Here is a 27,217-nt window from a genome sequence, read left to right on the forward strand (position 1 = left end):
ACCTTTTGACTATTTTTGTGTTGATCATGATGTTATTTGTTGTAAGGAATGTTGGCCAAAAAATCACCAAGCATGCAAGAACGTCACATCAATTGACATTGCTTCAACGAATTCCAAACAATCGCAGTCTTTCCTGGATTCTGAAGAACCATTGCGTTTTATTCTAGAGGCATTAGAAAAATTGAGCAAGAATTGCAAGGATGATGGAAGTCGAATTAATAAAGAAGAAACACAAATTTTGAAACAAATAAAAACAATGAAAACAAATATTATCAAACAGTTGGAAGCTTTATAAGAGTCACTTTTAAAACAACTAACCGAAAAGAAAGACAAATTCGTAACCAGTTTAAAACGACAGGAGAAATGTATAATGGACTTAGTAAATACCACAAAAGCTCAAACGGAATCATTGGAATTTGTTAGAGATCATGGTTCTGATAAACAAGCGTTCGTTTCTATTCATTCATCCAAACCAGTCTTAGATGAAATTGAAAACAAAGTTAAACAGCTTACCGAATCGTTTGCATACACAAGTCTTACGTTCGTAGAAAGCGCCCCGAAGGAAAAATTAGCAGAACTCGGGTCAATAAAATTGACGGAAACTCCTTGCTCCTTTCCATTTGTCCCATACAAGCAGCACCAGTCACAGGTTCCAATTGTTTTAAAGCACCAGATAACATCACTCACCCATCTCTACAACATCGACATGAAAGGAGAAAAGTTAAACGGAGTAACTGGCATGACGATATCAGACAATAACACATTGATTTTCTGTGATGTGAATACAACCAAGGTATATTTTTGCGATGAAAACGATACTTACCAATCATCTATCAGCTCTCCATATGTACCATGGGCTATAGCAGCAATATCTGGAACAACTACTGCTGTTGTGTCAAGTGAATCTAAACCGTACATACAGTTCCTAGACATTGGAAGGCGTCAAATATTAAAGCAGGTAGAAGTGAAACGTAGCGAAAATGGTGGTATTTTTGCAACAAGAGATAACATATTCGTAGATATTTTCGAAAATATACAGGTCCTAGACTTAAATGGAAATTTTATTAGAACAATAGATCTAAAACAAGAACAGAATACGTGTTCGTACATTTTAGTTTGCTCTAATGGGAACATTTGTTATTCGAACAAGAATGCAGTTCATTGCATCACATCAGAGGGGTGTCCTGTTTTTTCCTATACTTCATCCGATCTTCGTTCTCCAAGAAATACGATAACAGATGATGCTGGAAATATGTTCGTCTTGGATTACGGTTCACAAAAAATTCACCAACTTACATCCGCTGGAACTTTAGTAGATATTTTATTGGAATATAGTTTGACCCGACCTCTAACATTTTGTTTCAATAAGGACTTGTCTAAATGTTACATTGCAAATAGGAACGGAAGAAGAATATCCGTATTCAAGACAAATTAGTAACATTTTGAATGAGCTTTGCACATTACTGCTTAAAAATGCGTTTTTAAATTACACTTCTAACATGAATAAGGTTGGATTAGTTATTACAATGTATCTTAATGTAGTGAAAACATTTTTTTTTCATTTTATGTTATGTATTTTTATTTGTTGAGTTTATACTTTTTTTATTCTTTTTCAAAAAAAAATTCTATAAATTAATTCTTATATTGGTCTCGTGTTTCGACAGTTTTGCGTACTATAGTTTCACAGTAAACACTTAGATCTTCCTTTTTGTGTTAACGATTTTTTCTTAAAAATTCGTGAATATTTCCACTTATTTCCTAAACAATAACTGTCGTTTACACGTGCTGACAATTCCATTAAAAGTAGAGGGAAAGCACTTGTAAACGACAGTTATTGAAAGATTAAATTGATAAAACCAATAAAATTGAGAATGGAAATGGGGAATGTGTCAAAGAGACAACAACCCGACCATAGAACAGACAACAGCAGAAGGTCACCAACAGGTCTTCAATGCAGCGAGAAATTCCCGCACCCGGAGGCGTCCTTCAGCTGGCCCCTAAACAAATATATATACTAGTTCAGTGATAATGAACGCCATACTAAACTCCAAATTGTACACAAGAAACTAAAATTAAAAATAATACAAGACTGACAAAGGCTAGAGGCTCCTGACTTGGGACAGGCGCAAAAATGCGGCGGGGTTAAACATGTTTATGAGATCTCAACCCTCCCCCTATACCTCTAGCCAATGTAGAAAAGTAAACGCATAACAATACGCACATTAAAATTCAGTTCAAGAGAAGTCCGAGTCTGATGTCAGAAGATGTAACCAAAGAAAATAAACAAAATGACAATAATACATAAATAACAACAGACTACTAGCAGTTAACTGACATGCCAGCTCCAGACTTCAATTAAACTGATTGAAAGATTATGTCTTCATCATATGAATATCAGGCACAATCCTTCCTGTTAGGGGTTTAGTATCATACCATCATAACATATATGAGAAGAACATAACCCGTGTCATGCCAACAACTGGTTTTTAAATAAATGTGTTTAGTGCCGATGCAAAGACCCTATAAGTGAATCAATATTAACGCCAAAATATGCAATCTTTAATGACCTGACAACAGTATCGTAACTATATCCCTTCTTAATAAGTCTATTTAAAGGTTTTGTTAGCTTCAGAGGTGAATACTGACATTTTTGTGCTTTATAAAGAATATTTCCATAAAAAATTGGATGTGAAATACCTGAACGTATAAGAAGTCTGCATGTTGAGCTATATTAACGAATGATGTCCTTATACCGATGATAAAATTTAGTAAATGTTTTGACTAGTTTGTGATATCGAAAACCCTGGTGTAATAATTTTTCAGTAATACATAAATTTCTCTCGTTAAAATCTAAAACATTGTTACATACACGAGCGAATCGTACAAGTTGAGATATATAAACACCGTAAGATGGTGACAAGGGAACGTCACCATCTAAAAATGGATAATTAACGATAGGAAATGAAAAAATCATCTCTTTTATCATATATTTTAGTATTAAGCTTTCCGTTAATGATATAGATATCAAGATCGAGGAAAGGGCAGTGGTCATTGTTAGTATTAGCTTTATTTAAAGTAAGTTCAACAGGATAAATTTCTTTAGTATACATACTGAAGTCGTCATTATTGAGAGCCAAAATATCATCCAAATATCTAAAAGTATTATTAAATTTGTGTATCAGATGTTGTTTCGATGGCTCTTTGCTGATTTTTGTCATAAATTGTAACTCATAGCAATACAAAAAAGGCCCGCAATAAGTGGTGCACAGTTAGTCCCCATTGGAATTCCGATAACCTGGCGATATACGGAATCTCCAAAGCGAACAAAAATGTTATCTAGTAAAAATTCAAGGGCATATATAGTATCAAAGCATGTCCAATTGACATAGTTTTTTTGTTTATTGCTACTAAAAAATGACCTAAAAGAGTTTGAACATATATATTCACATTCCGACTTTTTAAATGCCCATTTAATTAGGTATGTGAATTTTTTCTTAATGAGAATGTGAGGCAATGTGGTATATAGGGTAGAAAAATCAAAACTTTGAACAGATTCAAAATTACCAATATATGCATGCAATTTATCAAGTACTTCCAACGAGTTCTTGACACTCCAAAGGTTATTAATTCCACTATTTTCGAAGGCCTTATTTGAACAATTTATTATCAGGTTTTTGATTGTATCAAGTGTACTGGTAAGAAGAATAGACAATTTAGTAGTGGAACAATGGCTTGAAGACGAAATGAATCTATATTTGTAAGGTGTTTTGTGTAGCTTCGGAAGCCAATACATAGTTGGGACTTTCATTGTATTTGGTTCTGCTTGTAAAGCGGTAGCTAAAAGTTTATGTTTGTTACAGATGTCGTTTTCTGAAAATGGAGTCAGTTGGAATGTTGGTGAATTGGTGATTTCTTTTTTCAGAACCTCAATGTAAAATTTACGTCAAACAATAATAATATTATTAGCAGCTTTATCGGCCGGGACAAAAACAAATTCCTTGGCTAGTTCTTTTAGTTTATGTTTGATACGAGAAATAGGTTTCTTGTGGTTATTGTTAAGAGTAAAATGTTCTTTAAAATGTTGAATACGTATATCAACTATGTTCATTACTGATTTAAAAAAAGAGTCCAAAGATTTTTTGTCAGCTTTTTCCCGTTTTATCCATTTCAAACAGTAAGTATGGAATGAGTCGTGGATGATATTACGACACTCATTCCAATTAATAATTGACGGGGGACGATATTTAGGTCCTTTACTGAGGAATGATTTTAACTCTCAGTCTTGAACGATGTTAAGATCTCCTGTTATAACATGGGAAATGGGTCCATAAATGTATTCGGAATTACTGCAATTACATGAGGTAGGTGTATTTTCACTGGTATTAACATCTTTACACAATTGGCTATAATTAAACACAAATTTCCGGGTAGATTTCTTGTAAATATAACAAATAAGAGGGAGCTCAGTATTATCAAAATATCCCGGAATTTGTTCTTTAACAGAATGGTCGTTAAAAATACCGGCAATATTTACAAAATCAAAACCTTTATTGACATACTTTATTTTAATAAACTGTTTTTTATGATCTTCAGGGCGATCAATTTTGGGAAACAGTTTAGAATAACAATATGCATTAACATACATTAAGTAAGGAATAATATGTTCAAATATTAAAGAAAATTCAATAATAATCTTTTTAAACTCAAATAAAAAGAAAAAAAGAGGGGACTCATGCCCTAAGTTTTGTGTATAGTATTTGAATGAAGTATTAGCCAGTTAAAGTTGAATTAAACCCATTCTGGTAAATGATATAACATATATACACGAAATGATTTGATTATTGGTGTAATTATTTAAAATGATAAACACGCTAAAAACTGTTACTTTTAAAAGGAATACTGATTTTTTTCACGTAATATTGTTCTGCCCTACAACAAGACTCGAGAAATAAACCATGAGTAGTGTGCTATTGCATTTCGTCATAAACATCTGTTATAATTTGTTTACCTTTCCAGGGAAATACCTTGATTTTATTCTGATTATAAGGTCTTTCCGCTTTTTGGTACATGGAGAAAGAGACTTTAAATAGAAAAAAATATCAGCAAGAGAAGAACGATCTACAATTAAGTCTACATGACCGAAATCGTCAGACAACTTGTTGTAGGGTTTGCTCTGTAATGACGATTTTGACCTGTTTTTAGTATTTTTCCTATTATCTAGAACACTATAATAGATAAACAGACACCTTAAAAAGCAAAAATATTCAACAAGACAGGAACTACAAATAGGTCAAGCAATGCTGAAATCGTCAGTCGACTCATTATTGGGGTTGTTGCTCTTTGATGACGATTTTTATCAAATTTTAGTGTTTTTGACTTTTATCTTGAAGAAAATTTAATAGATAGATACAATTTTATATCAAAAATGATCAGCAAGACAAGATCTACAAACAAGTCAAATTTTGAGGAAAAAGTTAGTAAACTCTTTATATGAGTGATTTCCCTTAAATGATAATGTGTTTTGGGCAAAAACTACAGAAGATAGAGAGAAACTGTAAATAGACAAAAATGGCAAGAAATACAAGATCAACAAAAACATTTTTCTGTCATGAACTCTATTCTAGTCTACAATGTAAGGTAGTGTCCATTGTTGAAGATGCGTATAAACCAAAATGAGCGACACGGGCCCTCTTGTTTAATGGTGAAACAGTTATAGTCAGTTTCTGTGACGTTTTGGCTTCATCAAATCAAAATGGTTGCCTTCCGATCGAACATGTCTCATATGTCTGCATCTTGGAGTACAAAAGATTAAATTTTTCCTGTTGGAACTTATAGATTTTTTACTTTGTCAATTTATTATCTTTTGTTTCAGGAGACAATATTGATTACTTAATTTTAGATTTGATTTATTTTGGACAAGCATTTTTATAGTAAGGTTACTATTGAGTTCCTTGGATTGGATAAAATTAAGTTTTATGACCCAATTTATAAAAGTAACAGAAAAGAGGTCCGTAGGCGTCAAGATTAATAATTTAACAAAATGAAGTTTATTCTTAAACATATAAAGAGAAGAGTCAGTTCTCAGAAATTCTAGCAATAAATCAAAAATTTCGTTGTATACTGTCAGTGACACGTAGTTTGTTGAATCCAGTAACTTACAAATGAATTTTGAAATTCAATTGTCATGCAATATAATTTATTCTAATATAAGGTCCAAATGGAAGAGATATTCTGGAAAATTATTTCCACTGGAACTTGAGAAATATTCAAGATAAAAACCGCGGGGCTTGATTTATATTGATTTTATCACGGGTTTTGCCCTTTATGCCAAATACTTTACGACAATTGATAGAGAAATTATGCACTTTTACATGTTTCATGCCAAAATCTGCAATGACATTTTATTTAGTGAACAGAAGGTGTACTTTATATAATCAATTCAAATATTGTAGATAAAGTATATACATTTTTACGATAGTCTCTCTTTACTCTTTTATTATCCTGTATGTTTTATGTTTATGTTATGTCACTATTTGTATGTTTTATAAAACAGTGAGGTAAGACTTACATAAAGTGTTACCTTGTCGATATAAAATATATGTTCTTGTTTTTTTGTTATTATTTGAATGTAAGAAAACCTCTTGGTGGAAACGCATTTTCGAAAAAGATTGTATCAGTTTGAGGATGAACATGATGTAAAGGATGTGTAAATACGTATCCACGCTCGCTAAGAATGGAGATGTTATATCCGATGCATCGTCGAACTATCTCCACACGAAATAAACGTTACAGCAAGCTTTTTTGGTTCTGCGTTTGGTCTGTTTCAAAGCGATATTTCCTCTTATCACAATTTTCAACAGAGTTCAAATGAATTCCAACCCTTCATCCGGTATATAACCTCCAGGTGCTGGATTGTATCGCCGTGTTGAAGACCCATTGGTGGCCTTGGGCTGTTTTCTGCTCTTTGGTCGGGTTGTTGTCTCTTTGACACATTCCGCATTTCTATTCTCAATTTTATTTGAAACTGACCTAACTTGATTTACGAGTGTGTTCTCGTTCTGAATCTGTTCAGTACGTACGAATGGAATATTTGCCGTTGAATGCTAATCAAACAATTATATCAATCGAATCGATCCTTAAATCATCTCCAGATATATATGCATTTATTATCATTAATTAAGTAAGGGGTTGATTCAGGCTGGGAACACCATAGTGAATTGCATATCTTTAGGTCAAATATAAAACCTGTTATCGTCAACATGCATTTCCAAAAAAAAACGTGTTATCTGCAACATCTTAATAGACATTCACTAAGATGGTTATTTATTTTACCTGCATAGGTAGCACCCGGCGTGCGGCGCCCTACCTTAATGTCGAAAGATAGTATTTTCGTTTGGGCATAGAACACGCTAGCAAACATTTCGTATCGCTCCAGTCCAAGAAATTGGAAAGCGCTTTGCCCGTTCTAACTTCATGCGCACACTGTATCCGCAGCAACGAATAGACTCAGTGACTCTGGCAAAATGAATAATTGCTTGTTATCAGATGATGTGTTATCCAGAATGGCAAGGTTGTTAAGGTGGCCGGGGGGGTTGGGGGGTGGGGGGGGGGGGGGGGGGGGGGTTGGGGTTGGGAGGGGGTTATTACTCACCTCCTCCGATGGCATAACTTAGCTAAGTTAACGTGAAAGAGGCAGGAACAAGGAGCTCTTTTCACAAAATTTTTACGACAAGAAGTAATCATAAGTAATACAGAAATGATCATGACTTAATAGTAATTTTTCTCGTAAGATTATTGGTGAAATGAGTCGTAGATGTTAAACACTGATATATCAAAAGTGATAGAGTAACGAAGATGGTGTACTTTCAATAGAAAGTACAAAATATATACCCCGTATCAAAGAAATGAATTATCATCTTTCTTTAATTCTGTATACTGAAAAATGTTTCCGTGTATCACGTATCGACAAAAATGTTAGTTTATTATGATCAGAAACAAATTTAGGGGAGGGGGACATGGGGCTCGACACCCTTCTGGAGGTTCATGATAAATGCATAAGCTTTTGACAAGTATCAATCCAAACGCTGGCTTGCCAGCACATACCCTTTTTTCAAAATCAGGGATCTGTACCTGAAGATGAGTTAAACATGAAAAGTATTCGCCCAAATTGAATGATAGTATGCAAGTTTAGTCGTCTCATAAAGTTTTAACATATGTTCGTTTTGGTTCTTATCTTTAATTTTCATAAAACTAGTGCAGTTTGTTATATCGTAATCTGTCGACAAAATGGAGACTGTCTATTGTGTAATGTTTTTACTGCCTGGCCTTTTGGCAGCAGTTGATACACAAAAAGAAATCTCAGAAATACGTAACATACTTAAACAACAGGAATCGCAAATGATATAGACGTTGAGAACCAGGCACTCAAGAAGGAAGTTGATCGTCTTGGACTCATGATTTTGCCCACAAGTGACGACGGAACAAAACTAACTGGCGATAAGATTGAATATTCCAACGAGATTCCTGGAAATGAGCTGAGGATGAAAGACGAAAGAATGAAGACTGAAAACAAGAAAACACAAATAGGTGAGTTTTAATACTACATTCATTCATTTTTCGTCATATCCCCTACCATACATTTATGTATCAAGTCAACGACATGGAATAGTTTTTGAACAATCAAGTCGGTGTATTTTAGCTTCATGCACAGCTAAAGGGAACCTACTTGACCGGAACGACGTCAGACCTTTGACAGTTTTTGTTAAAGCTATTTAGATCTATTAATTTTTATATTAATCTGGAACGATTTAGAGCTTGACATTATGTAAACACCTGTCTATTATTGAACAATGTAAGTTGCCCTCTATTTGTCGTTTTTCAATAGTTCAAAAATGTCCCTTAATTTAATTGGTGAATAAAAATATCTATATCTATCTAATTTATAGACTCATGTCTGTTTTTGAGTTATGTTACTCTCTATATGTCTGTTCGTTATTAATATCGTAGGATTGCTGTCTCTCTGACCACTGACAAGATCTTTTTCATAATTATTTTTTCAATCAATAATTTAATAGAAATATCGGCATCCTTATCTAACATACATACCATGGGAACACGTACTTTCTGCTTAAAAGAACTTGAGCAAACATACAAAAAAATCAAAACTCTAATCTTACAATGACACAGAAATGCAACATCAATGCGAATTAAAGAACCGAAAAAAAGGGGAGAAACAGATCCCAAGAAAACCCACAAATCTCAGTAAGATAACCGGCAATACCATATGACTTATAGTGTGGCTAATCATCGAGTTAAAGTTCAAATAATGCTTTCAGTTCGAGTCAAATTCCGAGTTAGAGTTCGAGTTAGAAAATGAGTTATATAATTTGAGTTCGTATTTCAAAAAGCGTCAATCGCGGATCAAGTACTTTTATAAAAGGGGGTGAAGGGCCAAGTCGAAAATAATTGGGGGCGGGGGGAACACGCAACCAAAAATGAAAAAAGTACCAAAAACTCAAGTTGCATATTCAGAGCCCACTGGATCCGCCTGCTATATTTGTTTAGATGCAATGTGTCAATATCCCGTACATAATTTTTCATTATGATATGAACTATATTGACCCATATTCCGCTGTTTACTCAAGTTAAAGTCATATGAAACGAGTTTCTTGAAATTTTAATGATATCAAAAATATTGAACCAATGCATGCATAATTACTAAACTACGTCTTGAATGCACTCTTTTTTATATTTATTACGAATATATAGCGTATTATCGATAAATAAAATTTCATTCAGTGATTGTTGATCGCAAGCTTATTAACTTTCGAGATTAATGCCGAAGTTTAGCGGATCGTGACATCAATAAACAATAAACATAGAGCACGTGGAAAACGTGACAAATTAGCGAATAGAAAGAGCCATGAAATTTGTTTTTATATTTTCCACGCGTTTCCATTTGTTATTTAAACTTTTCCTTAACAGTTGTTAAATGATTTGTTGTATTAAATTTGTTCTTTAAGAATCTGTTAATACTATTTACCTTCCAGAGCAAGTTTGTTTACATTCTTTCATCAAGGTTTTCTCCTTGCACTTGTGGAGTGCGGTGGCCTAGTTATAACGAGAGGTCTCGTAGTTAAGGTCACTGCCTACGGGAAAATATCGGTGAATTAGTGTCTGGGAAGTCAATAATTCAATATCGGTACATTTATGAAGATCTCCATGTTAATATCTTTCTTTCCGTTAATGTGCACAATTTACCGAGAATTTAAACAATAAATTCGAGGCAAGTTTCACTCAATTCATCATGGTGACGTGCCTTTTTACTTATTTCTCCGTTAATCTAGAACGTATTATATCTCACAATCGAAAATGGTTACATCTGTATTTATGTTCTTCAATGTCATAAAAAATAACAAATAAATAACATGAATAAACAAAAATCCGACCTTTTTTCTGTCTGTTGATGGCCTATCACCATACCGGATATTATATACTATTGAGTCCAAACATGTTTTGCCGGGGTAGATTAGACACAGTGTTCTTTTCAGTTCTTTAACTAGAACATCGTGTCATATACTATTTATAGACATGGGGTTCGCGGATCGTTTTTAAGTTTCTGCTCCATTATTACGGTGGTAAAAGTTAGATAATTTCAACGGCATTGCCTTACCTCATTATATTGAATTATAATCCCTTGATACAACAATAAATCATTTTCTCTACCGAGACTTTGAATATATTAACTATCCGTTTTATTGACCAATTATTGAACTTACTGGTAAATTGACCAACGAAAAGGGAGTTATTACCGTCTCCTCGTTACTCGTTACTCGGAGACGGTTTTATAAATTGAACGACGGGCAGTCTTCGGACTGAATGCTTTCTTACTACCTGATTGGAAGATAAATATACTGACTCTTTCATTGTAAAAGCCTGTTGATTGGTTGGGGCAATTTGAAACCTAGTAATTGTCCTTCAATCCCGTAAAGTGTCGGGTTTGAACTCATGATTTTAGTTATTAAAGTTGCATCGTGATCAATCATGCACATCGGTACACAGCAACATTATTCTATAAATAGCCGAAACTGCTGCAATTTCGTAATGTATAAAAACGCACAGTCACGTGATCATTCCACATTTTATTCAGTCGCTCGTTGCAATGAATGTTTATAGCGCAGATCCTCTAAATCATTCGGGCGTAATAATCAATAATGATCGAAATCAATTGATTTGGTTAAACCCGTTTATCTATAGAGTCTATAGAGTCATTATAGTTGGAACGTATATGAATAATGAAAACCTAGGGACACACCGCGCATGTTGTTTTCCTCGGTTATCCAAATTGATACTTAGTAGGATAATCCGACGGTAACAATTTAATTGAAAAACGGATATAACCAAATCAATTAATTTCGATTATTATTGATTATTACGCCGGAATGATTTAGAGGGTCTTCGCTCGGCTAAACGATGCCCAGCTGTCTTACCGTGGCAAGATAACAGAATTTGAACAACATAAGACGAGGGGATAATAATAAGAAACGACTGTCAGACCATAAAAGCTATTATTTGTACATGTTAACATATTTTAATTTCTAAATATGTTTTAAAGGAGATTTGAAGTATGATACATAAATAATTAAGACAGGCAATCCAATTAATCGACACACAGATCTCCTTACTTCTAAAGTTCAAACAGCGTATGCCTCTTACAAGTAATAAAGGCTTCTACAATGGACATATTATGTCATTATAATATTTTATTTAGCTTTTAACCCTCCAATGTCTAGCTAGATATAGAATAACTGTGAAAAAAATTATGGAAAAAAAAATGAATTATAATATACATAACTGAAAACAATGAACAGTCAAAAAACAAACGTCTTATACTTGTTTCTGAGATTTATTGACTATTTATACTTAACATGCTATACGAAAATGAGAGAAAGAAAACATCTAATTCATCTAAAAGACGAAAATAATGTTGGCATTGGATGATTTGAAAATGGATGTTTTCTAGAGGAATTTAAAAACATGTATACACATACAAACACTATGATAATAAAACAGAAAGACATATACCGGTATGTCAACATATAAATGCTCTCCCACAAAAGAATATGATAATCCAGCATGTTTAGATTTGAAGGGTAAGTACGAGAAAGGCCTTATTTTTCTTTCAATATCGATCAAGTCCTTCATGCGACAATGTGAAATAGAACGAATTTTCTTGAACGTTTCGAAAGTTGCGTTGGAATGTATATCCGAAAATGGCATCACAAACAGAATTTGATGAAATTTTCCGAATCTTATAGATTTCAACGAAATTTAAGGTTGAATAGTATAAAGCGCTGTATTCGACAAAGTAACTATTTTAATCAGATATTTTAATTATTATAACATGTAATTATTATAAGCATGATGTTGCAAGATCTTTTTGTCGACGTGTGCGCTAGCGCTGTTCCCGGTTCTGAAAACGAATGGAATTCGCGGCCTGCTTTCTTTGTGTTTGCTGGGAAATTAAAATTCATGCTAACTGTGTCGTCAAAGAATGATATCTAATCTAGTTATTGTTTTTAAAATGTTTCATTGTTATAACAGTCATCAATCAAAATTCGAATTTAAAGCTCGATATACTAGTAATATTTTGGCCTTGTTCAACTTACTCCTGTCCCTATAGCCTTAAAACGTTGATGAGTTGATTTATCGGGACTATCGTGACTATGGACCAGTACATTAACTTTATAATGTCAATGCTTAAGCTTAGTTTTTCTAGATATCAACACTTCTAGTTTTACTTTGTTTTAAATGGCAAAAGGCAGATAAAAGACTGTTCAATATAAGATTAAGAATCATTTTGGAAAGATCATTTTGAAAAGATGTGAGAAATTTTTGAAAAATATTTTTGTGTTCTTTAATGTTTAAATTTTACTACGTTTCACTCTTAACACACTTTTCGAGACCTTCTATGAATGCAACAGATACAGGCGGAATTGGCCATAATTTTCTAAAACAAACAAATAAACATCTGAACTAGGAAGAAGTAAATGAATAAAACAGAAAAATATCGATAAACAGATAAACAGATACAAACGCAGATAATTGAGTTAGTGTCCTCCCTTTTTTTATCCCCCGGTGTTTGTATACATTCCCCCACAGACATTTGTCTCCGAAAAAATGTCATATATACATTAATGTTATATATTAAGGTATATATGGAAAAATCAGAGACAAGTGCCTGTGATGTTATTCTGCATGGAAAAACATTTTCAAATTTCATCAGCTATGAGACGGCTAGCTTTTTAGAAAAGCTATGACTTGTTCTGAGAAAAACAATTCAAACGACATGTTGCATGAATGCAATGTTTGCAGAGGGGACAAGATGGAATCTTAATTAAAATGCACAATTAGGGAAACCTCGATGAACTCTTCACACATACCTTATGATGGATAGATTAATGGGTCTTTAATGCTCAGTGGCAAATATTACATTCATATTAGGACAAGAACATGTTAATGTGATATGCATATACACCCTGCATACTGCCTTGCACTAGGCCCACACGATAAGCCGAAACAATAACTACTAGTAGTACAAAGATAAAACTCCGCAGGAAAACGTGTCACTCTACCTGTTCAAATTATTCTGACTGCGTGCCGATAGTCTAGCTCTTACGCCTTAATGTCGCCTTCTTATCAGAGACGCAATAAATACCCATTTTCAAGTCTCGTTTGACTCAACAGGGATCAAACCTACGACCTCCTGCACTCGAGGCTAGCACGCTAACACACAAGAGACAAGCAAACCCTCAAAGGAGTATTCAATATACAAAATGTATAGAAGAACTTTTGTTTCGTTTATTTCACAAGGATTGTTGTTCTTTATGAACTAAACGGAACAAAATATCCGGCAAATGTTTTAAGTTTTCGAGTAATTACTCATGTTTAATACGTTTTACAGCAACATTGCAATGACAAACTAGACGGGTATTGCGAGCAGAGCTCACAAATGGATACCACCACCCTTTACAAAGTTCATTATTTACTAAGGGAATTTAAGATATGACCAAAGAGAACCACTAACGAGGTACTTTGCTTAGAATATGTGTAGCCTTATAAGTGTCTTAAGCTGAAAAAGGGATAATCATGCATGTAGATTATACAATTTCTACTAGAATTATTTTCTGTTGCCATCGTTTGCTATTTTGAGTATTTTAAAAGTCTCTGAAATCCCATTTAAGTTATCATTTTGAATCTGTTTCCCAGAAACATAGTTGCCCCTCGAAAATGTTTTAAATTTGAAATTTTACTCAAACTTGATCCAATTCGAATTCTCACTCGAAATTTAATTTATCATTGCTCTCAAAATGAAGCAGAATTATATATTTTTTTCCCATTCTGGATCCGCGATTGAAATACGAACTAACATTTAAAAAAACTTGATTTCTAACTTTAACTCGAACTCTAGATTAAATTCAAATGTAAATCGAAGTTTAACTAGAAGTGTACTCGAGACGCAACAAAATCCCGAAATGGAACTCAAAGCATGACTCGAACTTTGACTCGAACTCAATGTATAACTCGAACTTTGACTCGAACTCAATGTATAACTCAAACTTTGACTCGAACTCAATGTATAACTCGAATTTAAATTCCAGCTTGTCTAAAAGTTCAACCCATCTCGAATTCTAAGTCGAACTTTTACTCAAACTTCAATAGAATTTCAACTCAGTTGATTATTTTGTTTCCCCTAATTCCCGTTACTAAATGATTGCACAAAACACTCAAACTTTTTTCATAAAATGTCACAAATTAAATCTCTGTACAGAAGTATATTTGTTGAGCTTTTTTAAATTTACTTTCAGAGCAATTTATAGCGAAACGTTTGATGAACACACGCCAGGTAAACACACAGACCATTGCATTCTATGCTTATATGAGTAAGGTAGAACCACATCCAAGCGCCAATCATCAACTAATATTCGATGAAGTAAAATCGAACCTTGGTAACGGTTATAACAAATACACCGGAACCTTTACCGTACCGACTGCAGGGGTGTATGTCTTTACGTACAAATTATACACTGGTAATTATGGTGTTATCTATTTTGACTTACTCGTTAATGATGCAATGTACGATAGCACATATGGTGAAACTGACGATGTCAGTGCTGACTACGACTCTGATTCCGGAACGTTGGTGGTGGTGCTAAATCAAGGTGATAACGTATACCTACGATCTTACAAAGAATGTTCCGGGGATGTACTTTGTGGTAGATATGCAAAGTCTACCTTTGCAGGATGGAAATTGAACTAAATCTTAGTTAAACAATAAATCATTCAAACCAACATCTTCTTTCTTCTTAATACTAAATGAGTGACTCATACTGTTTTTTGTTCGCCAGCTTCCAGGTTAAATTAATAAACTTAGTACATGTAATAAGTTTATAAGTCTAATCTTATGGTGTTTAACTGTATCCTGAAGCTAGTATGTACAGTGTAGTTTGTGATCTTCACTTGTTATTATTTATATATAAATGAGGAGATGTAGGGTGATTGCCAATGAGGCAACTACTAGTATCCACCAGAAATCACAGTATGAGAATGCAAAACACTTGTATGGTGTTGTACGGCCTTCAACAATGAGTAAAACTAATACCATATAGTAAGTTTGAAAGGCTGTGGCATGACAAAATGTGAAACAATTCAAAAGAGAAACCATCGACCTGTTATATGCTGAAAACATATAAGGCAGACAGTTACTAAAGAAAACCACTGAATTACCTGTTCCTGATTTGGAACAGGTACATAAACCATGTGGTAAGGTGTAACATGTTAGCGAGTACGTAACTAATTTTTATTATGTGGAGAATAGTCAGTTAAAGAAAACGTCCTTCCCGTCATCCTTTTTAAAAATATGTTCTCTCCCATGAACTCTGATTTGTTGACACATGACCCTATTTATTTTTTATTTAAAAAGAATATGTTAAAAGAATGTCAATATTCCGTACATCATTTTTCGTTATGATATGAACTATTGACCTATAATCGCTGTTTACTGATCAAGTTAGAGTTTTTGTTTAATGTATTTTACCATGGAATTGTGGCCACATCAATTTGAAACTTAATACACATGTTCAGTATGATGTGCACTTAAAAAAATGTATGTCAAAGAAGGATATGACCCAAATTTTGATGCTCACCAAATATGGTAATGGAGATGATTTGACTGGTGTATAGTGTCCTATGGACACATATTATTCTGAGAAAATGCGTCTTCTATCGGTATGTTACTCCATATTATAAACTACAAATTTTCATTTTTAGTTATGATAAGACCACAGATTCTTTTCAGTTTTTCTACTAGAATATCGTGTCACATACAGTTTATATATAGACAAGGGGTTCGCAGATCGTTTCGAAGATTCTGCTTATTACGGTTGTAAAAGTTTTTTTTGGCGCTATGGCCTTAGTATATTGAATTATAACCCTTTAATTCAACTATTAACCATTATTTCTGCCGAGACTTTAGATAGATTTACCATCCCATATGTCGGCCAATTGTATGACTTACTGGTAAATTGAGTCCCCTAGATGCTTTCATTGCCATCCTTGTGATAGAATAATGCAATCTGTACAAGTACTATAGTATATGCCACAGGTTACTCTGCGAAAGAATAAACTAAATGAATTTCTGGCGGGGCAAACATTCATGCTAAAATCTGAACGCAGTGGGACATCCAATTCAAATGCTTATCTGTATATAAAGATCAAACACTATAAAACAAAACAAAAAAGGGAGTTATTCTGTGAAAAAAAAATCAAACGATATTTTGCCAATGTTTACATAGTGGAAAAGATGGAATCTTAGTTAGAAGGCACAGTGGAAAAGGTGGAATCTTAGTTATAAGAAGGCACAATCAAGAAAACCTCGATGAACAAGTTACACTTTACTCATGATGGATGGATTGATGGATGGATAAATGGGTGTTTAATGTCCAGTGGCATATACAACATTCATATACGAACTATAACATGTAAAATGTGATTTGAATATGAACTCTGCACACTGTTTTGTACTAAACGGATACGCTGTTTCGGATCTTTAACTTGTACATAGATAACAGTCTATAGGAAAACATGTCACCTTACCGTGACATTTTATTATGACTGCGTGTCGGCAAGTCTTTGTTCTAACTCCTGAATGCTGGCTAATTAGCAGAGAGGCAGCAGATACCAATTTTCAGTCTTTAACCCCTGCCAGAGATCAAACATACGACCTCCTTAACTCGAGGCGAATACGCTTACAAAAAAGAAACCAACCCTCAAATGAGTCTACAATATATACAAGAATTTTGTTCTGTTTATTTCATAAAGAGTGTTCTTCTTTATGAACTAAACGGGACAAAATTCTGGTATAAGTTTCAGTTCTTTTGTAATAACGAATAACTCATTGTTTATACGTTTTGAAGTTACACTGCAAGGGCAAATAAAGGCATCACGAGCAGTGTACACAAAAGGATACCGCCACCCCTTGCAAGATTATTGTTTGCTATATATACAATGTATAAGGGAACTTAAGGCAACAAAGAGCCACTAACAAGGTACATTGCTTGGGTTACAGGTAATAAGTTTCTAAATGTAAAACATGATAAGCATGCATTTAGATTGTACAATTTCTACTATAGAATCATTTTTATTTTCGCCATCTTTTGCCATTTTGAGTATCAAGTCTTGGAATCCTATTTTAATTCTTATTTAAAATCTGTTTTAATGAAACATCGTTTGTGCCTCAAAAAATATGTTTAACTTAAAATTTCATTTCAATTCCAATTCGAATTCCTACTGGAAACGTTATTGAGCATTGCTCATAAAAGGAATTAGTATTATTGATAGTATTTTTGGATCCGCTATTGAATTTTATTAAAATACATCCATTCGTTTGATGTGTTTGAGCTTTTGATTTTGCCATTTGATTACGGACTTTCCGTTTTGAATTTTCCTCGGAGTTCGGTATTTTTGTTATTTTACTTTTTACGAACTCAAATTAAAAAACTCGAATTCTAACTCGAACTTTAACTTGAACCCTTACTCAAAATGTAACTCGAACTCGAAGCATAACTCGAACTTCAACTCAAAATAAAAAAAAACTTGAACTTTATCTCGAACTTTTACTCGATGACCACAGCAACTCAAACTTTCATTTATCAACACAAATCGCACTTAAACAAGAGATCAACATTTATAATTTGGTACCTTCTTTTCAAAATTTAAAATAAAAAAAAATGTCTAAATATTGTTAAATCGACAAGACTCTCATTTGTATATATCAAAAACAAGAAACTGCGGTGAGTATTGTGTTTTCCTCAATTCACTTCAGCAGAACGATTCACACAAAAATCAAATTACGTTACAAATGATCCCAAATTTAACCTCTATTTAGACGTATATTTAGTAAAAAAAATTATATTTACTTTTAGAGCAATTGAAAGCAAAACGTTTGATTGGCACAGGCAAGGTCAACACACAGACCGTTGCATTCTATGCTTACATGAGTAAGGAAGAACCACACCCAATCGACCATCATCAACTAATATTCGATGAAGTAAAAACGAACCTTGGTAACGGTTATAGCAAATACACCAGAACCTTTACCGTACCGACTGCAGGGGTGTATGTCTTTACAAGTTGTACACTGGTAATCATGGTGCTATCTATTTGACATACTCGTTAATTATGCTATATACGATAGCACATATGGTGAAACAGACGATTTAAATGGTGATTCCTGAACTATCGTGTATGCGTTGAATCAAGGTGACAATGTATATCTACGATCGTACAGAGACTGTTCTACGACTGTACTGGGTCATAGAGAGGCAAAATCCACATTTGCAGGATGGAAATTGAACTAAGCCTTAGTTTATTCAATAAATCATAAAACGTTTTCTATCTCAATGCGTTGAAAGGGATATATATATATAATAAAACAAAATGATGCAACTAAGTTTGTGTGTTGGTTCTCCAGATTGTAAATTATCAACTCATAATGAACTATATGTCCTTTTTAGAAATATCGTGCTTAGTGGGGTTTATTCTGTCTTCGTTATTTCACATGATTAAAATTCTGTAAAGACATTTATTTTTGAATGTCCTTCCCGTTAGCCAAGTCGCATTTCGTTAAGCCTCCCTATAAATTCTATATATCATCCATTGCAATGATAGAGGGAATGGCCGAGTTGTAATGATGGGGAAAATGTTGACATGCTAGTGATGCGCTTCTTCTGTGGGAGCAGTTACAGTATTTGTTGCAGACAATAATTGCCTATCGCATGTCCTCATGTTAGATAAAAAAAAATACATTATTTCCAATTAACGGTTTAGGAAAGCCAGGGTTACATCAAAAAGCATCTTAAATGATTAAGGAACATACCTAATTTTGATACAATAATCAAAACTAAGTTATAAATCGGTGATAATAATAATGATGATGATTAGCAAGGATGGATTTCTAATGAACAATATAAGAAAAAAATCATATCTCCCGTGGTTATTTGAGGTTGCTGTTAGCTCTTTTAGAATCAATGCAAAACAACAAGATGATAATTAAAATTTCTATCGAATGCTATTCATACAACATAATGCAATAAACACGCTAACTGAAAGTTGTAAAGCAAACTGGAGTACTAAGTAATTTTAACAGAATGAGACCACACACATTCATTTGAATCGGCAAACAGTAAACATCAATTAGGAGACTTTTTCTATGTTTCAAAGGAAAGATAAAGGACAAATACGGTTCTAGTTATGACGATACTTTGTACTTGATCAGATTCTGAAATATGGGTGGGAGAGGTTTTTTAAAAGCTTATACTTGTTTATGTAATGTTTATATTTAAACACCTACCTGATTAACACTTAGAGTTCACAAAAGGAGATAAACATCCTGGTCGCCATTTTGTTAAAGGTATAATTTCTTCTAGGTAATTTACACTTTTTCAAATTGAACGTTATTTAAAGTCTTAAAACAATAATTTGGGCACTCCTACTTCACTGTAATTTCGAAAAGACCCGCTTATGTCGACATGAGTTGCATTGCTTATCCATTGCTGTGTGTTACTGCATGGGATCGAAGGAGGTAATCTCGGTGGTAAATTAGATAGGGTCTAGTCTAAAATACGCACAAAATGCTGATACATTGTACCGAGTCCATGAATTGTTTTGACAGCTAATGATCCTTCAATGTATTATTCAATCAAATCTCTATCGTTTTCTTTTCTTACTGTTTCGTTCCGCTTCTATTCTTCTATTCTCCAATACGGGTGTCTCTCTACCCCTCTGTCCTGTTTTCACTCAATATCGACATTTTTGTTATAGCAGTCAGTGTCGATTATTGTTTTCCAAATGTTTTCATTATCCTCATTTATATTATATTTCACAAATTTACTGTAATTTTATGTTTAATTTAGTTTATTTTGCAAACATTGTATGGGTATTGTGGTGCCATCAACTATTACACAAATTCAAAGTTTACGCACTCTGACAGCTCATTTTGGCTCAACTGAACCACTCGTGCCGTGGGGATATCACTTTGATACATCTCTTCATTTCATCAATCAAAGTGATTTGTATAACATGTATAAAGAAAAATACCTTTCCCTTTAAATGACAAAGCGACTTGGAACAAAACTTTGTAACCATACCTGCTAACCAACATAGCCACCAAGGCTAAAAATAGAACATAGGGGTAAAATGCAAGTATTGTATAATATCTAGAAAACCATTATAGATTAGGAAAATCTAAAAAATGTTTTTAAGAGTAAATTTCATTTAATGAAGATTTTGACCATTTTTGTACTTTTATAGCTATAATTTTGAGAAATATATAATAAATAACATGAAACTGTCTTAAGCAATATTGAATAGCAGCCGCCAGGACAAGATCTACAATTAAGTCAGCGTGGGCGAAATCGTCGATTCTTTAGAGTAGAATTTTACCATATCTTGCGATATTGGCTACTGTATTATATAAAAAAGTATAATAAAGAGAACAAAAAAAATAAACACTAATCAACAGGATCAACAAATAAGTAAACAGCATGAGTAGACCGATGACTCATTTTAGAAACTATTGCCCTTGAATGACAATATTTACCCAATTTTAGCTCACATGTCCCAAAGACCCAGGTCCTAAGTGAGATTGTCTTATCACTTACCGTCCGTCGTCCGTCGTTGTCATCTTCGACATCTTCGTCGTCCGTTAACTTTTACAAAAAATTTCTCCTTTGAAACCACTTCTCCAAATTTTACCAAACTTCGCCACAATCACCATTAGGATATCGTTATCAAAAAATATGTCCGATGACCCTGCCGGCCAACCAACATGGCCGACATGGCTTAATATAGAACAAAGGGGTTATATGCAAGTTTTGTCTATAATCTCGAAAACCTCTATCAATATAGAAAATCTGACAGGAGCTAACATGTTCAAAATGTTGAGATTTACCTATTGTCTATTTACATCATAACTGTCAGACGACTTCTTATAGGAGTTATTGCACTTCAGTGACGAATTTGACGAATTTTGTTCTTTTTTCATTTTTGCCTATTGTCTTCAAATTTATTGTAGATAGAGAGAAACTTTATTTACAACACTGATCAGCAAGCCAAGACCTACAAATAAGCCTGGTTGTCGAAACTATCTGACGACTCCTTGTTGCAGTTTTTGTCCTTTAATAACGAATTTTACTAGTTGTTTTTTTGTTGTTGCCTTTTATCTTAAAAACTATAAAAGATAGAGATAAACTTTAAATGGCAAAAATGATGAGCAAGAAAAGATCCACAAAGAAGTCAAATTGTCGGAACTATTTGACGACTACTGGAGTCGAGTTTTACAAATTGTTTTGTCCTTTAATGACACATTTTACCAATTTTTTTTGCCTGATATCTTTAAAACTATGATAGATAGATATAATCTTAAATAAGCAAAAATGATTAGCAAAACAAAATCTACAAATAAGGTAGCATGACCGAAATCGTCAATCGGCTCCTTATTATTAGTTATAGATCTTGAATGACGATTTTTACCAATTCTTAATTTTTTTGCATATTATCTTGAAAACTATAATAGATAGAAAGACACCATTGATAGCAAAAGATGATCAGCAAATAAAGATCTACAAATAGATCAACATGGCTGAAATCGTCAGTTGACTGCTTATTGGAGTTCTTGCTCTTCAATAAAAGTGTTTACCAATTGTTTGCGTTTTTGCCCACTATCTTGAAAAACTCTGAAAGATAGACACTTTAAAAAAACAAAAATGATCAGCAAGACAGTGTTTCAAACAATTCAAATTTCGCCGGAATTTTAGGAATGATTGCTGTTAAATGACGATTTTTGTGTTTTGGGTTAAAATAGAAACTAGAGAGAAACTGTAAACAAAAAATTATCACAATAATCTCTTTTTTGTTGACTTTTATAGCACAAGATCAACAAAAAAGAGATGATTGTCATGAATTCTATTCTAGTTCAAAATGTTGGAGAGTGTCCATTGTTGAAGATGCACATAGACCTAGATGAGAGACACAGGCTCTTTATGGCCTCTAGTTGTGTTATCTTTGCTGAAACTATAGAAGATAGAGCCAAACTGTTACATGCACAATGATTAGCAGGACCATTTCTAAAAATGAGTGAACATGACTAAAATCGTCAGTTGACTACTTATAGGTCTGGAGTAATAGCCCTTGAATAACGATTTTTACCCATTTTTGTGTGTTTTTTGTTCGAAACTAGATAGAGAGAAACTGTAAATAGCTAAAATGATAAACAAGACGTGATCTACAAATAAAGTTAAATGACCGAAATTGTCAGTCGACTCCTTATCGAAATTATTTGGATTGAAAGACGATTTTGTTTTGTTGTTTTGTTGTTAATGCGGAAAATTTAAAAGTAGATAATTAAAAAAAAACCCACTGTTTATAGCAAAATTAGATATCTGCAAATCTGTCAACATGGAAGAAATCATCAGTTTGATTACACATATGAGTTATTGACATGACGAACTGGCACACATTCAAATTCTTTATTTTACTAATAACAGTGCCCTTTTGGGTTTTACAAATTTTGGAACGCTCATTTACACTTCACTTTGGCTCGTCTCACTCTGATTATGTTAATTAGGTACAGCACAATAAAACACTCATAAATAAAATTATCATGACTTCATTGGTGTAGAAGAGAGGTATAGCTTGCTTTATAGAGAAATAACTCTATATTGATTTAATAATTGACACTTTTACCATGTAGAAAAAATTAAATACATGTAAAACTATCTCCCTCTACGTCTTTTCATAGTCTTTGCATATGTTCAATAAACTTGATTAACTAGTCATTGACCTACATATTCTATTATAGAGAAAAAAAGGAATAACGGCACACATTTTCGTTTAAATCCAATCTGATTAAAATTCTGATCGCGCGCTCGTATATATATATATATATAGGGAATACATGAGAACAACGAAATCAGAGGTCTATATTTTAATTACATTGGTTTAAATCTAAATTCATATAACGAACCATTCTTTTCGAATGTTAAAAAAATTACACATTACACTGTAATCATTATATTCAGATTTAAGATTTAAATAGACAAATCTCAAAGAAAAACTGAGACGCCTAGTCTACCAAATGCTGTTCTCAATCCTACATGCATAACATTTTAATATAAATTAGACCATATACAACCCACTATTCTTACAATTGTGGAAAGTTAACGTGTTTTTGTGATTTGCACACTGATACGAAAGACACTTACTCTAGGGATGATATAATCTTAATAATAAACCCTTTTAGAAAGTAGTATAAACGATGGTTTTAGTTTTTAGTTTGGAATTATTGTTATTGTAGAAATATGGCAGCCAAATACTGTGAACCGTGTACTGCGCGTGGTATGACTCCAACAGCATCCCAATGGTGTACCGAATGTGAAGAAGCCCTATGTTCCGATTGTACAGAGGCGCATAGAGTTCAAAAAATGTCAAAAAATCACCATTTAGTAGAGATAGGTAAAATACCAGAAAAAATTAATTTATCGTATAATTGTTCAAAGCATCAACATTTACCTTTTGACTATTTTTGTGTTGATCATGATGTTATTTGCTGTAAGGAATGTTGGCCAAAATATCACCGAGCATGCAAAAACGTCACATCCATTGACATTGCTTCAAAGAATTCCAAACAATCGCAGTTTTTCATGGATTCTGAAGAACAGTTACGTTTTATTCTAGAGGCATTAGAAAAATTGAATAAGAATTGGAATGATAATGGAAGTCGAATTAATAAAGAAGAAACACAAATTTTGAAACAAATAAAAACAATGAAAGAAAATATTATCAAACAGTTGGAAGTCTTAGAAGATTCACTTTTAAAACAGCTAACTGAAAAGAAAGACAAACATGTATCCAGTTTAAAACGACAAGAGAAATGTATAATGGACTTAGTAAACTCCACAACAGCTCAAACGGAATCATTAGCATTTGTTAAAGATCATGGTTCTGATAAACAGGCATTTGTTTCTATTCATTCATCCAAACCAATCTTAGATGAAATTGAAAACAAAGTTAAACAGCTTACCGAATCGGTGGTAGACACCAGTCTAACGTTCGTCGAAAACGTTTCAAAAGACAAAATAACAGATCTCGGGTCAATAGAATTAATGGAAACACCTTGTTCCTTTCCATTTGTCCCATACAAGCAGCGCCAGTCACAGGTTCCAGTTGTTCTCAAGCGCCAGATCACCTCTTTCACCCATCTCTTCAACATCGACATGAAAGGAGAAAAGTTAAACGGAGTAACTGGCATGACGATATCAGACAATAACACATTGATTTTCTGTGATTTGAATACAAGCAAGGTATATTTTTGCGATGAAAACGATACTTACCAATCATCTATCAGCTTTCCATATGCACCATTAGCTATAGCAGCAATACCTGGAACAGCTACTGCTGTTGTGTCAAGTAAATCTAAACCGTACATACAGTTCCTAGACATTGGAAGGCGTCAAATATTTAAGCAGGTAGAAGTGAAACAGAGCAAAAATGGTGGTATTTTTGCAACAAGAGATAACATATTCGTAGATATTATCGAAAATATACAGGTCCTAGACTTAAATGGAAATTTTATAAGAACAATAGATCTAAAACAAGAAAAGAATACGTGTTCGTACATTTTAGTTTGCTCTAATGGGAACATTTGTTATTCGAACAAGAATGCAGTTCATTGCATCACATCAGATGGGTGTCCTGTTTTTTCCTATACTTCATCCGATCTTCGTTTTCCAACAAATACGATAACAGATGATGCTGGAAATATGTTCGTCTTGGATTACGGTTCACAAAAAATTCACCAACTTACATCCGCTGGAACTTTAGTAGATATTTTATTTGAATATAGTTTGACCCGACCTCTAACATTTTGTTTCAATAAGGACTTGTCTAAATGTTACATTGCAAATGAGAACGGATCAACAATATCCGTATTCAAGACAAATTAGTAACATCTTGAGTGAGCTTTGCACATTACTGCGTTTTTAGATTACACTTCTAACATGAATCAGGTTGGATTACTTATTACCATGTATCTTTATGTAATAAAAACATGTTTTTCTTCATTTTATAGTATGTTTTTTTATTTGTAGAGTTTTATACTTTTTTTATTCTTTTTCTAAAATAAATTCTATACATTAATTCTCAAATTGGTTTCATGTTTCGAGAGTTTTGCGTACTATAGCATCACAGGCACTTAGATCTTCCTTTTTGTGTTAAAGATTTTGTTCTTACAAATTCGTTTATATTTCGACTTATTTCCTATACAATAAATGTCGTTTACACGTGCTGTCAATTCCAATAGGAGTAGAGGGACAGTACTTGTAAACGACAGTTATTGAAATTGATAAAAGCAAACATACATAAAGTAAGGAATAATAAGTTAAAATATTAAAGAAAATTCAATAAAAATCTTATTAAACACAAATAAAATGAAAAAGGAGGGAGCTCTTTCCCAAGTTTTGTGTATAGTATTTGAAGTATTAGCCATTTAAAGTTAAATTAAACCCATTCTGGTCAATGATATAACATATATACACGAAATGATTTGATTATTTGTGTAATTAATAAAAATGATAAACACACAAAACTGTTCATATTGAAAGGAATACTGATTTTTTCCACGTAATATTTTACTGCCCTACAATAGGACTCGAGAAATAAACCATGAGTAGTTTGCTGTTGCATTTTGTAATAATCATCTGTAATATATTTTTTGAAAATGTTTTGTAAGTTTTTCTTCCTTTCCAGGGAAAGACCTTGATTTTATTCTGATTATAAGGTCTTTGCACATTTTGATACATGTAGAGAGAAACATTAAATGGCAAAAGTGATCAGCAAGAGAAGAACGATCTACAAATAAGTCTATATGACCGAAATCGTCAGACAACTTATTGAAGTTTTTGCTCTGTAATGACGATTTTTACCTATTATCTTGAAAATTATTACAGAAATATATATCTTAAAATATAATAGTAAATATAAATAGACACCTTAAAAAGCAAAAATAGTCAACAAGACAAGATCTACAAATAAGTCAAGCAGTACTGAAATCGTCAGTCGACTCATTATTGGAGTTGTTGCTCTTTGATGAAGATTTTTACAAATTTGTAGTGTTTTTGCCTTTTATCCTGAAAAATATTATAGATAGATATACCCTTTATAGCAAAATGATCAGCAAGCCAAGTCAAATTTGGGGAAATAGTTAGAAGACACTTTATATGAGTGATTTCCCTTAAATGATGATGTTTTACCCTCTTTTGTGTTTTGGACAAAAACTAAACAAGATAGAGAGAAATCGTAAACAGAAAAAAATTGCCAGAAATACAAGATGAACAAAAAAGAGATTTTTGTCATGAATTCTATTCTAGTCTACAATGTTAGGTAGTGTCCACTGTTGAAAATGGAAATATACCAAGATGAGCGACACATGTTCCTTAAAGTCTCTTGTGTAATGGTGAAACGGTTATAGACAGTTTCTTTGACGTTTTGGCTTCATCCAATCAAAATGGTTGCCTTCCGATCGAACATGTCTCATAGGTCTGCATCGGAGTACACAATATTTAAGTTTTACTACTGGAACTTATATATGTTATAGATGTTTTAC

At 33.1% G+C, this 27,217-nt stretch overlaps 1 protein-coding gene across 3 annotated transcripts; it reads left to right on the plus strand.

Annotated features, from left to right (window-relative positions):
- The first annotated feature begins 370 nt into the window (after nucleotides 1-370).
- LOC127706029 (uncharacterized) lies at nucleotides 371-25,676 on the plus strand. 3 transcript variants are annotated; one of them, XM_052210420.1, is made up of 2 exons: nucleotides 371-958; nucleotides 25,083-25,676. In XM_052210420.1, exons 1-2 carry the CDS (start codon nucleotides 371-373, stop codon nucleotides 25,557-25,559), a joined length of 1,065 nt encoding a protein of 354 aa, XP_052066380.1. In that variant the 3' UTR covers nucleotides 25,560-25,676. The 3 variants fall into 3 exon arrangements, with proteins under 3 accessions (XP_052066380.1, XP_052066378.1, XP_052066379.1); XM_052210418.1 differs by lacking the exon at nucleotides 371-958 and adding an exon at nucleotides 19,807-19,985 and having other exon boundaries at nucleotides 23,912-25,676; XM_052210419.1 differs by lacking the exon at nucleotides 371-958 and adding an exon at nucleotides 19,808-19,969 and having other exon boundaries at nucleotides 23,912-25,676.
- Nucleotides 25,677-27,217: the final 1,541 nt, after the last annotated feature.

Source organism: Mytilus californianus, unplaced genomic scaffold (assembly GCF_021869535.1).
Source record: "Mytilus californianus isolate M0D057914Y unplaced genomic scaffold, xbMytCali1.0.p SCAF_6, whole genome shotgun sequence".
NCBI classification, from domain to species: domain Eukaryota; kingdom Metazoa; phylum Mollusca; class Bivalvia; order Mytilida; family Mytilidae; genus Mytilus; species Mytilus californianus.

Excerpts from the sequence above, each read along its gene's own strand:
- LOC127706029 (XM_052210418.1), top strand. The coding sequence starts at position 23,916 with ATGGCAGCCAAATACTGTGAACCGTGTACTGCGCGTGGTATGACTCCA.